Source organism: Antennarius striatus, chromosome 14, assembly GCF_040054535.1.
Source record: "Antennarius striatus isolate MH-2024 chromosome 14, ASM4005453v1, whole genome shotgun sequence".
Classification (NCBI taxonomy): domain Eukaryota; kingdom Metazoa; phylum Chordata; class Actinopteri; order Lophiiformes; family Antennariidae; genus Antennarius; species Antennarius striatus.
Window position 1 is genome coordinate 14,918,129 of NC_090789.1, and position 15,844 is coordinate 14,933,972.

Below are 15,844 nucleotides of genomic sequence, written 5' to 3' on the forward strand. Positions count from 1 at the left end.
TGCAAAATCAGCAAGTTACAGTTTGGTAAACGTATCTGGAAAAAGATGCTAAAAGTGTAAAAAACATAAAAATAAAAAAGACGTCCCTGATCAGCAATCTGTCTTCAGAACCTGAGGAGGTAAAATGTCCTTTAGTCCTTCTCTTTACCCTTTTTTGGTGCTTTGTTGGATTTGTTGAGGATCTTCATGAGGTTTTTGGACATATAGTAAGGCTTCTGGAGAGACCCGTCATTACGTTCCAAGTCCTCCACTGTGAGGATGAAAAATAAAACTGAGTCACAAGTCATGCACAGGTACGATACTGTGTATCAAACCTGTAAGTGTTTATCCTTTTCAACTTAAAATTGTCATGTTAAGCTACGTATCAACATGAGTCAAGCATGTATGCATAGTGAAAAATGTTTCTCTGCTAAATTAAAAATTCTTCAGTATTTTTCATGAAATCCACATGGGGAAATGTGCCATTATCAGTCCCCAGTGTGTTATTTTACTAAATATTCCCTGGAATAAATAAATACTGTTATTTGGAAGCATCGACTCACAGAAGCAGAGGAAGAGTGTGTCGACACACATGTTGTATACGCTGAAGAAACCGTGAGCTATCAGGTAACTTCCAAACACCACCGTCTGCAAAGAAAACACAAGTTTGATAAAACTGAAAAGAAACTAAACAAACTAGACTTTGAGTTTAAATGAAGTTTACCAGAATGACTTCAACCAAAAAATAAAGACAATCTTACTATTATTGGCATCCAGTAGTAGTTGAGGGATTCAGAGCGAAAGGTGTTGCCTGGTAACAAGATGCGACCAGAGAAGAAAAAGAAGGACAACACACCTGGAAAAAAGATGGAGTCTTAGTGTTTCCTGTCTTTTCTGATGGGTTTATTAAATACCTGTTGGACTTTACTGTAAACATACATTCTCTAGACTTTTCTGTGACAAATGACACCAACGATGCTGACATGCTGCTGGCATCTGGCCCGGTTTTGCTCTTTCTATTTGTCTAACTGTCCTTGATCACTAAGGTTTAACCCTAACAAAAGCTGCCACAGTCAATATGGCTTAGAGTACATGTTCCAGGGTCTGGTCTTGTCCTAATGGTGTCGTCCATACCTACTCCACCAACCACCAGCAGTTTCCCAAAGAACAGCAGCAGGTCTGTCACTTTATCGAGCACCACGACCCTGAGGGGGACACACAGAAGCACATGAGTCACTTTAACACAGGCGTATACAATATAGTCCCATAATGGACATGCAGACAAAGCCAGACAATGTATCACAAGTGTTGAAAAGACTGATTAAATATCCCTTAAAATAGCAAACATTCAACACAAACCTGATCACATTTCTCATGAGCAGCAGGAAAGCGTTTTTGGCTGAGACGCAGAAGTTTTTCCCATAAATGGCAATCTGACAAGAAAGAAATCAACTTGTTAGGAAACAGTGATAATCGGATGATTTCCAACCAAATCTTTCAAAAGTTACACATTCAAATTAATGCCTAAGCACAGTTACTATGACGAGGGGACCCACATCTGTACAGGAATATGTTGTACTCACCATGATGTAAGCATTTCTGTTGAGGAACTTGATGAACTTCTCCAGACACCAGAAGCAGCACTTCAAGCAGCACAGTAAGAATCGAGCGCATGCGTTCTGTGCCCCTAAGGATAAGAAGCCACCACACATTTATGAAGCACATCATGTCTCTGCTGTTACTAAATGTCTCACAATCTTTAACAGATGGAAGAGAAAAGAGAAAGTTGTGACCACGTAACAGCTCCGACCTTTAGACATTGCATTGTAGAAACAAACTGTCACCCAGAATACTATTCCTTTAAAAGAAATATGCCTTGAGCTGCGTTGATCACACTTGATTAGAAATTGTGCTGAATAAACCCTAACCCTAACCCTAACCCTCTGCAGGACAGAGGTTGCAAATATTTCATTTAAACTGAATGATTAAGATCAAACAAATAAAGCACAATCTATAAAATAATTTGAGCAACACAGAAACAGAAATGAAAATCCGTCCGCCTCACCTCTTGTTTTGTGATCGATGTACTCCAGAATGATCCTCACAATCTGCACCAGGGTCAGAATAAGCGCTCCAAATGCCAGGGAGCCCACATGGTACCTTAAATGGTAACCAGTCAGCACTCAGTAACTCTTTAAAAGCACTTGAATCTCAAAGCTTGTTTCATTTTACTAATCAAATGAAAAGTTTTTCATTTTCAATGTGTCTATAGATGCTCAAAGCAGCCACATTTGATATTATTTAGCATCTGGGCTTTGCAGCTTACAGATCTACTGCTCCCTCTAGAGGCCAGTAGAAGAACTACAGGCACTCCTGAGGGATCAAATGTGAGCTATGTCACCAGGAATACTAGAGCACACACGCACACAAAAACACACACATTTGATTGCTGCAGAGGTTTAACCCATGTGACAGCAGCTCATGGACCAACCTGAGTGAGCGGATGAAGCCTGAGCACACAGGGAACATGGGGATGTCATCTGGTTTGGTGAAAGCCCAGTAGTACGAGGCAAAGGCCCCGGCCAGCGTGCACTGTCCCAACGCGAGGACGAAGTTGACACACCAGAGAAAAGCCACAACGTTGTAGATCTGCAGGTTGAAGACATTCCTCTGGACGAGACCCTCGTCATTGTATTTGATGAAGATGCAGCTGGCTGAGGGGCAGCTTGGGTAATCTGTCGAGTTGAAGTTCTGAGGGGTGACGGAAGAACACAGTAAGAACACAGGATTAAGTACAAGTAGAAAGTGATGTCTTCAGCTGACTAGTATAGGAATTATTACCAGAGGGTCACAACTGATGGTAGCATTGATACTTTCACAGCCACTAGTGGAGTTGAGAGCCACCACTCTGTAGATTGGATCCCCTGAAGTGGCCAAATATCTACGTACATTTGTTTAAGAGAAGAACCAACACTGTGGACTCCACGGGTGAATCACAGTCCAATGAGTGACTTTGACAAAAATCTAAACACAATTAAGTTTAATAATACCTGCATATGTTGAATTTTTTGTTCACTGCCTGCATAAAAATATATAGTATGCACACACACACACGCAAATCAATCTCTCTGGACGAAGTCACCAAGGTAGTTAAACAACTTCATGGTGACAAAGCCCGGGGTGTTGATGAGATTCGCCGGAAATGCTGAAGGTTCTGGGTGTTGAGGGGCTGTCGTGGATGATACACCTATTTAACATTGCCTGGAGGTCTGGGACAGTGCCGAAAGAGTGGCAGACTAGGGTGGTGGTTCCTCTTTTCAAAAAGGGGGACCAGAGGGTGTGTGCCAAATACAGGGGCATCACACTCCTCAGCCTCCCTGAGAAAGTTTACTCCAACGTGCTGGAAAGGAGGGTCCGGCCGATTGTCGAACCTCAGATTGAGGAGGAACAATGTGGGTCCCGTCCTGGTCGTGGAACAACGGACCAGCTTTTTACTCTCCCAGGGATCCTAAAGGGGGCTTGGGAGTATGCCCATCCAGTCTACATGTGTTTCATGGACTTGGAGAAGGCGTACGATCGGGTCCCCAGGGATATACTGTGGGAGGTACTGCGGGAGTATGGGGTGAGGGGGCCTCCCTTCAGGACCATCCAATCCCTGTACCCCCAAAGTGAGAGCTGCGTTCGAGTTCTCGGCAGTAAGTCGAACTTGTTCCGAGTAGCTGTTGGTCTTTACAGGGCTGCCCTTTATCACCAATTCTGTTTGTGATTTTCATGGACAGGATATCGAGGCGTAGTCGTGGTGAGGAGGCTTTACAGTTTGGTGGGCTGAGGATTGCATCGCTGCTTTTTGCAGATGATGTGGTCCTGTTTGCGTCATCAGCCTGTGACCTGCAGCGCTCACTGGTCCGGTTTGCAGCTGAGTGTGAAGCGGCGGGGATGAGGATCAGCACCCCCAAATCTGAGGTCACGGTCCTTAGGATGAAGCTGGTCCACTGCCTTCTCCGAGTAGGGGGATGATGTCCGTCCACAAGTGAAGGAGTTTAAGTATCTTGGGGTCCTGTTCACGAGTGAGGGAACAATGGAGCGTGAGATTGGACGGAGAATTGGGGCAGCAGGAGCGGTATTGCAGTCTCTTTACCGCACTGTTGTCACAAAGAGGGAGCTAAGCCGAGAGGCAAAGCTCTCCATCTACCGTTCAATCTTCATTCCTACCCTCACCTATGGTCATGAGCGATTGGTCATGACCGAAAGAACGAGGTCGCGGACCTCGGCGCAGACCCAGGACCAGGTGGAGGGGCTATATCTCAACACTGGCCCGGGAATTTTTTTGGGATCCCCCAGTCAGAGCTGGTGGATGTGGCCGGGGAAAGGGAAGTTTGGGGCTCCCTGTTGAAGCTGCTGTCCCCGCGACCCAACTACGGATAAGTGGTGAAAGATGGATGGATGGAAGGACACACACACACACACACAAACATACACATAAAAAGAAAGGATACAGAGCAGTGATGCCCCAGTAAGCGACACACACCACCAGGAGGGCGAAGGTGACCAAAGGGTAGAGTAGAGACGTCATCATGTGACCAATTGCCCTGTGATTTGTGAACACAAATAATCACATTATGCTGAGGCCTATTGACCTCTTTACGGTGCAAAATCTACAATCAAAAATAATCTTAGTTTAAACACATAACGTTCAGGATTAATAGCATCTTTTAGCTGAAGCACTCTTCAAGAGATACTGTGAACCATCATTTACTGGATGTTCATCATGACTCACCTGCTGGATTCCTGGATGAGGGCAATGGCTATGAGGATTCTGGTCCGTAGGAAAATGACGGTCAAAAGAAGGATGGCCTCCACCACAGATATGATTATCACTGGAGGGAGGAGGAGGAGTGGGTTTTATGGAGTGGGAGAGTCAAACGTTATGCATCTTCTTTAGGTCATACACAGCCATTACACACCACAAACAATCCAAGTCATTAGGATTTATTGTGAAATATTTAACAGGGGTGAAATTATGCAGGGGTTCTTTGAAATCAAATAAGCAGCCACTCATTTGGACTCACAGAAGGCCAGCCAGGTCTCCTGGACTTGCAGGTAAACACTTAAGTTGGTGGTAAACCCAATGTCAGATATGGAGGCAGAGTTTTGCCTGTGGTTGTCGTACTCCCAGTAGCAGTGCCATATCCCTGCAAGAAATAACCCAAGAACTCAGACGTGACCGGAGTCATCCATTATTAACCGTTCATTAATGCAGTTCAACACAAAACCAGCAACATTCGTGCTCCAGGAAATAGATCTGAATCTGCTTACTTCTGTTCCCAAAAGAAACACTACAGAATTAATTTGAGATAGTTTGAGGTTTGGCAGTAAAACTGCACTGCGTTCATTTCTAATCTTCAACTTATTTGTCTTTGTAACTGCAACCACCGACTTTCTCTCGCACATGTGCAATGGAAATTCCACGTTAAAGAGGAATGAAATACATGAGAAGCAGATTAATAAAGGCATAGTCCGCTTAAGGGTATACATCCCCATTTGTGTAATCTACCTTTAACAAAGCGACACATGTTGCTTCAAAATGTGTTGGTGTTTACCATATGCCCCAATGGCCAGGACTCCGATGATGAGGACCCACACCATGACCGGAGCGGTGAACCTCAGCAGCAGCAGGAACAGCATGCTGACCACCATGGCGATGAGCAAACCTCTGAAACCGGTGGGCAGAAGCGGGATGAGGATGAGAGTCACGTTAAAGAAAGTTTAAATGGGAGTCTAATGGGGTTGCATTTTAAAATGTATCCATGTCTGTTTCATGTGTTTGGGACAGTGTTTTTAAAATGTGGCAAGAAATGGCAAGAAAAAGATTTTCTTAATTTCATAATTTCATCCATAATAACACAATGGCCAAATATGAAATGACTCTGATACTCATTGTATAATAAACCCTCTAAAACACGTATCAAACTCAACGCCCAGGGGCCAAATGTGGCCCACCACATCATTTCATGTGGCCCACATGAGCATAAAAGGTGAGAGTTACTAGAAATAAATACCGTTAGATCAAACATGTGCTGACAAGTTAATTTCCTAACTTGTGTTTGAAGTTATTTTTCTTTATTCTTTTACATAGTTTGATCCCTGATTGATGGAGTTCTGTGAGTTTAATAACTTGACAAATTTTTAAAAATTCATGTTATAAGGAACATGTATCAGGTGTGTGTGTGTGTGTGTGTGTGTGTGTGTGTGTGTGTGTGTGTGTGTGTGTGTGTGTGTGTGTGTGTGTGTGTGTGTGTGTGTGTGTGTGTGTGTGTGTGTGTGTGTGTGTGTGTGTGTGTGTGTGATCTAATTCTGCAAGCAACTCACATGAGGATCCACGGCCATGAAGACGCAAAGTCCTCAAAGATCCGGACGCCAACATCTCGGGCATTGAAGCCATTTATAATGTCCCTGATGACGAGGAGCACAAGGGGAATGTTTTTCCTCTTATTAAAAAGTGAAAGCAAATTTGACGGGTTGGGAAAAGCAGGAATAAAAAAAAAAGACCAGTAAAACTAAACAGAGCAAATTAAAGAAGTGACTAAAAGCAGTGTTGGGAAAGAAGTCTGATATTGCTTTCTATTTCTGATACAGTTCTCAGAAACCACTACATGAATGTGCTCTCTCCAAACAAGACAAGACAGAGATAGCATGAGGTAGAGGGAGGGAGGGAGGGAGGGAGGGGGCTCTGCAGCTACAAAGAAAACTACTCATTAATGCTTGAATGCTACTCATCCCAAAAGAGTGTGTCAAACAGCATCTAAACTAGAAGAAGCTGAGTGAGGACCAGCTGCTACACTACGACACAAAGACTCATGGGGTCACATACCCTGAGCTGGTGGTGAGAAGGACACAAAAAGTAAAGATGTTTAACATCACGTATGTTCAAAAGTGCAGTGATCAGTGTTGTGTGAGCTGAGTTTACTGTCACATACCCAGTGCCATTCTGGATTAGGGCGACTGTCTGACCAGTTGAGGATGGTAATCCAGGAACACTGGAAAAGTTTGAAGGTATCCTCCCCAGTACAGTGACATCAGGCAAACATCTTCCCAGCACTACCAGTGGAGATCAGCAACACAAATCAGCTTGAAATGGATTCACTTTTTATTCATTACCTTCACACTGATTAGCTTTGCGTCACTTATTTGGTGTTCATGAAAATGGATTAAAGCAGTGAGCCGTTCCAGTTCAGTAGCATTTAGATTATCAGTGTTGTTAAACAAGAAGCTACACAAAGTTTTTCTGTACTATTAGAGTAAAATTACACTGAAAACCCTTTACTGTGTGTTTCCACTCACCAGAAGTCGTGGGTACATGGAAGAAAGGACAGAGCTCCCTGTCCACAATTTCACGAACAGTCTGAGAGAGAAAAAAGGGATGAAATGATGTCACGGCCAGGCCCGGAAGCATCAATTTGAGGTCAAATTCACAGAGAAAAATATACAAGATTTAAAAGGTTTGTTTTTCTGACTCAGCTAACTGGAAACCCACATCTAAACAAATGAGATTTACACGTTCTATCAGAATGGGACTTACCAGCTGAGTACTTTTCAGGTTTAGGGATGGCACACAGAGGCTTTGATCGAAGACCTGATCCGGACTTCTTAAATATGCCAGTACATCCACAGCCCAGAAGTCATCGGGACAGCGCTCCACACACACCTGCATGGAGAGACTGTTATTCCCGGGACAGTGAGAGAGTCACGTGACGGGTCCAATGTCATCAAACTAACCAGTGATCACTACCTGTGTGGTTGGACACTGAAACCCATTAAGAGGTGTTGCCAATATATTAATAGATGTGGCACATTTGACAATGTCCAAGTAGAACAGGTTGGGTCGATCTCTGTGAGACAGAAAAAGTTCTTAATTTAATTTTGTAACAGCCAAATGTGTATTTAGAATACTTAAAAGAGAGAAAGAAAGACATTAAATTACTTATTTTGTCCAGTACCACAGAACGATCCAGTTGAGTTTCTTGGATAGAGAACATGTCTGGGATCTCCATAGAGCCATGCTGACAAAAAAAAAAGAACATATTACAAATCACAAAACAAGAAAAAGGGGTAAAATGTCTCCTTTGTCATTCTGCATGATGTCATGTTTTTACTTGACACAAAAGAAGAACACTGAAGAACAAGATTCACACTTTACAAAATACATCAAAAACCTAACAAAATAAACCTACAATCCAATATTCAGATCACGAAAAAAATATGCTGACCTGCAGAAACAGAACAGATCTAAATATTTGCATTGGTTGTATATTTAAACATAGAACTGTGTTATTATTCAGTCACACCGCTAGAGGGCGCAGTCTATCTGACGCGGTGACGAGCTCTCCTAAGTCATATTATGACATGTTAAAGCGCTGCATTGAAATACTGATGGACTGAATACATAAAGTTCAGGTGTTTACATTGCTGGTCTATTTTAAAAATTATTGCTGCTTGTTGTAATCAACAGGTTTAGTAGTGGAATATTGTTTTAATGAAAATGAAATCCAGTGCTTGATGTACACACAACAGTCCAGTGGAATTCCCCACTATGTAACTTCAACATTGACCAACCAAAAACAAGAGCGTCCAGACCCACATGTGATCGCTTTGCATATGATCTCTGCTGACTCATTGATAAGAACCAAAGGGCTGGAATGAGTTTGATGACTCGGCAGTAAAGAGCTCCTGATTGGATGTTCAAATGCAAATAAACACAAAAATAATAAGACTAGGTGTGAAAACCTATTCAGAATTTTTTTGGATCACCAGGTAAGATTGCATGTATGGACTTTGGTTATTGATTTGACTTTGGTTATTGGTTATTTGGTTATTGTTATTGAGTCTGCTTCACTGTCCTGTTGTATGATGGGGAAAAAGAGAAGGTGTAGGAAGTCTGACATGTTGGGGAACACACTTGCTGTTTTTTGTCAGTCATAGCTATCAAACATACGTATATATGACCTGGAATGACGAGTGAAAGTCAATCTATATGGCTTTCCTGACCCTTGACCACTTTGTCCTCAAATTTTCAAAAAAACCTTTAATAGTTGTTGACTAATAAAGGAAAATTCCCTCGCTGGCAAAGAACAAGACAAAATGAAACATCTTAAACCTGTCGTTATATCTTGATTGTCTTGAATCAACAACAGTTTCTTTGCAGAACTACTATAGTGTAAACACAATGGTGGTTTTGTGATCATGAAGGTTCCACCACAGCATCTCAGAGATGCTTGGGGTTAGCAGTGGTTTTCTCCTCACCACTCACCCACTTACTTTTTCCCAGTGCTGCTGATACCCTGACACACACACACATATATGCATGTTTAACAATATGTAGCATAAGTGACAAGACAATTTCCCCATGGGGACATTAAAGTTCGGTTCTTCTTCTTCAGTTCATTGGATGTCTTCTTTTGTGACTTCTTGAAAAGCATTCACCAAGTTCTTGGAGGAATTTTGGAAGGTCGGCCACTTCTGGAAAGGTTCACAATTGTTTCAAGTGTATTCTCTTAGTAAATAATGTGTCTCACTCTGTAACTCACACCAGTAACTGTCCATCTCTTAAAGAATTTCTCCTATACCATAGCATGTTACTGGTGAGACCTGCTGCACAGGTTCAGGTGTCTGGAAATTGTCTATTTAAGTTAAGTTTTGACTGAGCAGGATCGGTAGTAATGTTTGGGTAAGAGTTCATCAGGGAGCAAATACATGTTCTCATCAGGTAATTTGTATAACCTTCTTACTTTATTCAATAAAAAATATATTGTTTCAAACATGCATTTTGTGTTTACAGGTTTCAGGTTGTCTTTTTGACATTAATTTTAATTTTTTACAAACAAAGAAACAAACAAAACCGGAAGAAGTCAGCAGCTTATCTAATACTTCTTTGTGTCAGTGTAACAGCGAGTATGGGGTATCGTCTTCTAATGTCGACTCTTACCTAAAATCCCAACTACTGCATAGCCAAGGACGACTGCCATAAACAGGATACAGCAGATTATATCGGTGCATCCTCTGATGATGAACAAAACAGAGAGACCAACAGGTTATAGCGAGCAGATTCTGCCTGCATTCAAATCTGTCTTAGGGATGACAAATGTGATTGCAGTAGTCAACGGAGACACAGGAAATAAAACATCTGCTTTACAAGAGCGGTCCACACACAGCACATCAGAAACCATTCAGTTAGAAATGAGAGGAGCAGGTGGGAGGGAAACATCCACGCTTACCTTTTATTTATGGGTCCTCTGAATGTCGGATCAAACTGAGCAGGTTCTCCTGGATAACAAAGACAACAATAAGTTCTGTTTATTTAATATTATCAAAATAGCCGTTAATGCAAAGTAAAGTACTGTAATCACACCCATACAGTTGCGATGTTACATTCATGACATGCTTTAAGTTCCTCTCAGTAAAATCAGAGGGGAAACAAGTCGAACCAGAACCATTATTTTAATCACTGTAGGAAGAATTTTACCTGCTGCCTGAAATCCTCTCATTTACTTACACAGTGAGAATATTCTGTGTTCCAACACTGAATATCCCAACAAAGGGAACCTGATTGCACTGACAAAGCAGACGGACATGTTCTCACCTACTCACTTTGTTTGGAATCATAAATGTCCTTTAGTGATGATCAACACAAGTTACACATGTGAATGGAAGGATGTTGGTGCGATGCCATGCTGTTGTTTCTCTCTGACATGAATGACCATTACATCAAGATACCTTTATAGTCCTGCCATTCTCCCACAGTAATCTTTATCGCAAAACAGTAATAAGCAACTTATCAGGAACACTTAGCTTATCACTCTACTATATTTGTAAAGCAACTGCACCTCAAGGACAATCCCCACTGATTAGGCCTCTACGAGAAATACAGAGAGCGAAACAAAGACAAGTTAGCAGCGCAGCTAGCTGGTCATTTGGACCAGTGTTCGCGGTGAACATGGACAGTTATAGGTACATGTTTCAATAGTTCACCTGCTTTCACATCTATAATTCTGTCCCTGCAATTTTCAGGCTGACAAGAGGGACAAGAGAAGGAGTCTTTTGTTTTTATGGGTTAGTTGGTCATGGGTGTCGTAACAAAGGTGACTGCAACAGGGAAGAATGTCTTTTTGTTTCCTGGTAGACGGAGCAACACTGTCAGTAAGAATAATTCAATCCAGTTAGCATCATTTATCCCAAACTAACAAGCTGCTCTTTAACACACAGTTATTAGTAGTTATTATCTGGTGTTAGGTGTTGTGTGTAATCACAGCCGACTTAAAGAGAAAGGAGACTCGGGTACAGCGTTGACAAGAGCAGCTCGGGGTTATTTGACTGCAATTTGAATTCAAAGCAAAGCTTTCAGAAGAGAGTCAGAGATGTTAATCCATTTTAATGACTATGGCTACAAACTCCTTGGAGTGTTTCATCATACGAAGACGATGCGGTTTTGTCAGGATGACAAAATGCACTAACAGCAACAAAGGCAAATCATTGTGTTAATTTAATCCAACAGCTGATTACTAGTAACATTACTAGATTACTGGTCACAATGAAAAGTCTAAACAACTTGATGGACCTTCAGTGTGACGTGATGAAAAGTTTGCCATAAAAAAAACAACAACAACTGCTAAACAGACTAATCCCATGGAAAGGACATTTACTGTTGATGGTAACCAACAACTAATTTCCACTAGCTGCTATTTGCACCGGAGTAATTGGAGACCCGGTCATCTCATCAAGATTGCTGAGTCAGGTGTAAATCTTCAACCTCAGACTGAATATTCAACATTCACTCCAGTAAACGGAACGCTGACACCAACGTTTGGTTTTTCCAGTGAGGGATAACATTTCTGAAGATACAACAACACAGATAAAATCATCAAGCACTAATCTGATACTATACTACTATAATATTTGATAAGGAAAGTGTATAAATACCTGTAATACCAGTGTAAATGTCAGTATAAGATCACACAAAGGCAGATAAATTGATTACACTTGACACTAAGTATGTCACAGTGCTCATCAGCTGTTTTTGAAATCTTAATTTATGGAACACAGAGAAAAGGAGTCATGGTGCTGGAACCTGTTCATCAGCCTCAGGTAGAGCTGAGTGTCAGATTTCAGCTGCTGACAGTCGAGATAAATAAGTCTGTGTCTGTGTGACACACATTAAAGAGTTTGTCTGTTTTTATGCCTTTGTATGAAATTGGTGGAATTTTTTGAAGGTTTAAGCTCAACAGCCTAAGAAACCCTTGTAGTGAAGACTTTTTATAGATTACATTTGCATAAAGTGTGTGACCGCGTGGGGTTTCAGCACTTGAACTTAACTGAACTGCTGTGACACAAAAGATGGATGGTTTCCTGATTACAAGTTACCTTCAATCAAAGCATTAATTTATTTGTTGTAAAAAAAAAAAAAGAAGATATTAATTGAAGAAATGATTAACATGGTTTCAAGTGATCAGTAGAGGATTAAAAGAGAATGCACACCTCCTCAAGGCAGCAAAGATATTTCCTGGATCTGCACCTTGTTCTGGATTCAAGTCAAAATTGAGTTACTTCCTTTTCATTCCAAGGCCAACACACTATAAAGAAAAAAACCCAGCGAAACCGGATGGGGACATGCTGAAACATTCTGTTTATTAATTAACAGACACGTAGCAATAAAAACAGAAAAACTCCAATTTCAAAGAGCACACGGTTTATTGTTAAACCTCTCCCATTTCTGTGTTTTACTGCAAAAGAGGTTAATTGGTAACAAACAGAAGACCAAAGAACGCCATCTGTACAAAGTGTGAAAAATCTTTGTTTTATACACACACACACACACACACACACACACACACACACACACACACACACACACACACACACACACACACACACACACACACACACACACATACACACACAAACAAACTTCTAAGAGCCTTCAAATTATCCTTTTAAATCATATCATATCAAAAGTTCAACAGCAACCGTAACCTGAAACAACCTAAGAATTTAAATCAGTTTTTGATATTTTTACCAATTTTCAAGAAAACATTTGCCAAATAAGCGATCGTCTGACTTTTCCTTGTTGCCCCCAGGAACTTAAGCACATTTCTAGGTCAATGATTTGCAGCTACAACCCCAACTAAGCCTCTTGTTTCCCAACACTGAATGTCTACACACAATAAAACAGGAAATTACAGCTGAGATGTGTAAAGACACAAAACAAGAACAAACCTAAAAATGTAGAACAAAAGATGTGAACAAACTTGTTTGGGCACCATCTGACAGAATAAACTGGTGAAATTGTTTGGACCCAGTACTGAAATGAGATTTAAAAACATAGTAGGGAGAAGATTCTCGATTAAAAAAATGTGGTGATGAGTTTATTCTGACCACCAAACGTTTTATGAGGACAAAGTTTAGTTAGTTACAGCTACACAACGGTAAGTAAACGTTATCTCTCACATGTGTCACCTCTTTTTTAATCTTCCATTTCTCTGCTTCTTCTGAAACCATGTGAGAAGACATCCTATCCAATATTTACCTCCAGGGAGGGTTTATTTACTGTAGCGTTGCAATGCCTCCCTGACTGTCAATAAATGAGTGACTCTATCAAAACTTTAAATCCCACAAAGAGTAAACGTGGATGCTGGAATCGGACTGAACCCATGACACAAAGCTGAAAATCAAACACACGGCCGGGTCTGAAATGTTTAAGCAACACTCACCACAGAATCTCTCCCTCTAACCCGAGACTAATCTGATGTTGACATTGTAAATATCTTTGGCTTTTCAACTGTTGGTCAGCCAAACAATCCACAGATAAATTTTCTGATAGGATGATGAAAGCTAAAAGAATCCATAGATGGAGATTAAACAGTCTCTACTTAATAAAAATAAATTTAAAAAAATAAAAAATGAAATTCAGCTTCCTGCTTGACAGTAATCTATACAAATATTAATATTTGAGCTCTTGATTGTTGTCCACAAACAAGATATCTGCAGACAACACCATTTATTCTAGAAAACTCTCATGGACATACAGTGTTCCACTCTTCTCCGACATTTAATAGACTAAATGATAAATGGAATAAATAATGTTAACAACCATTATTTAAAAATAAATCAACCTTTTTTTTAATCTTCTGTCACTATCGTGGTCTTGTGGGATGGTTACACTACAAAGTATTTTGTAACAGAAGCTTTCAGCTAAATAACAAATGCGATGGAGTCAAATGTGAAATCATATTTCACTCCTAAATATGAGGTTTAGTTGAGGTGAGAAAATGGAATAGTGAAGCACATCAAAATCGTAACGAAGACATTTGTGACCAAAATGATCAGAAACTTTCCAAACGTTAATATTGTATTCACTGATTTGTGCAGATGTTGTAGACAATTTGTCTTTCAATATCATGATCAGTTTTTACATCTGTTATCATGTGAAAAACTACTTTTTATTGTTATCCTGTACAATATGACATTAATATTATATGCATGATGCAATTATGCATTTTTTATATTATTTCCCTTCGCCACTGCCAATAATACTTTCAATATTGCTTTTGTACTTACTTTTCAGAAATTTATGTTTGTATTAAAAAAAAATTTAGCTTCGAAATAATACTTTTTAAAATATTTGACTCAATTTTGCATTTTGAAATTTATTTGTAGGCACCTCAGAGCTTCCTGTTAACTTCAAACCTTTGACCTTTAGGTCAGCTGTCTGAGATGTTTGGGTTCTGCTCCCTGTAAAAGAACCATTAAATAACGTGGACACAGAGAACTCATAAACCCATCCACAGAGGAGCCACCTTTGTCTGAAATGTTCTCTCTGGTCCAGTTTTACACTTTAACTGAATAAGAGCGTCAGCTGAGAATCACCATTTATAAACAAGGTCTGAAATTTCATAGAACACAGCCTGAACCACTAAACCTGTCGTGACACATTAACCTTCATGATAACATCAGTTATTAGCAATAATTAGCAGTAGTAGTAATCACTTGGAAAAAACAAACAAACAAACAAACAAACAAACAAATAAATAAATAAAAACAAAACATTTAGACAGACATAGCTTTATCTCTGTCTAAATGTATACATGGCATATCTATGTAAAGTAGAAGTAGTAATAGTAGTAATAGTAACTACTTGGTAAAAACAAACAAACAAACAAACAAACAAAACAAAACATTTACCCATGTCTCTGTCTAATATATAATATAGTAATTCATGTAGTAGTAATAATGGTAATTACTTGGTAAAAACAAACAAACAAAAACAAAACATGTAAAAACTTTCTAAGAATCTAAGTAAAACTCAACATGACAACTATGTCGTTGCCACAGGTACTTTATTATGAATGCGACACAAACGACATCAACTCACCGTACTCGGAGTCCGGGTCCGTTTCTGGTTTTTTCCCCATTCTCCACCCGAACCTCCACCTTTTCTTCCTCAACTTCTAAATGTCTCCTTTCCTGTGTCAGAATAGAATCACGTCACGTTACGAAGAGAGAAACCCGCGGTTTAAAAGCCTCCTGCGGCGTCGGAGCGGACACCGTAACTATGTTGGGAAATCTTTTTTTTTTCTTCCTGGCAGTCGTAACTAGGCAGTGACGTCACGAGCGCACCTGTGGAGAGATGCGCACCTGCGCGTTCGAACGAAGATCGTTAAAGGATAAAGAGGAATCACTCGCTTTTGCTGGTACCCGAAGGTAAAATTTAGTACTTGTACGAGTAGCTTAGTTTTAATCGACTATGCATTTCAAGATGAATATTGTTTTAAGCAAGCAAATTAATTCAGGTATGTTATATGTTACTGACACATCT

At 40.3% G+C, this 15,844-nt stretch overlaps 1 protein-coding gene across 1 annotated transcript; it reads right to left on the reverse strand.

Moving 5' to 3' along the window:
• Window positions 1–42: 42 nt before the first annotated feature.
• Window positions 43–15,592, reverse strand: slc44a4 (solute carrier family 44 member 4). The gene is made up of 22 exons (XM_068333912.1): window positions 15,401–15,592; window positions 10,251–10,299; window positions 9,962–10,035; window positions 7,961–8,039; window positions 7,769–7,868; window positions 7,559–7,684; window positions 7,321–7,381; window positions 6,957–7,077; window positions 6,349–6,432; window positions 5,580–5,692; window positions 5,049–5,171; window positions 4,757–4,856; window positions 4,476–4,568; window positions 2,821–2,920; window positions 2,471–2,730; window positions 2,045–2,139; window positions 1,563–1,666; window positions 1,339–1,412; window positions 1,114–1,184; window positions 741–835; window positions 543–627; window positions 43–250 (listed from the first exon to the last, which is right to left on the reverse strand). Exons 1-22 carry the CDS (start codon window positions 15,438–15,440, stop codon window positions 132–134), a joined length of 2,166 nt encoding a protein of 721 aa, XP_068190013.1. The 5' UTR covers window positions 15,441–15,592; the 3' UTR covers window positions 43–131.
• Between the last annotated feature and the right edge of the window lie 252 nt (window positions 15,593–15,844).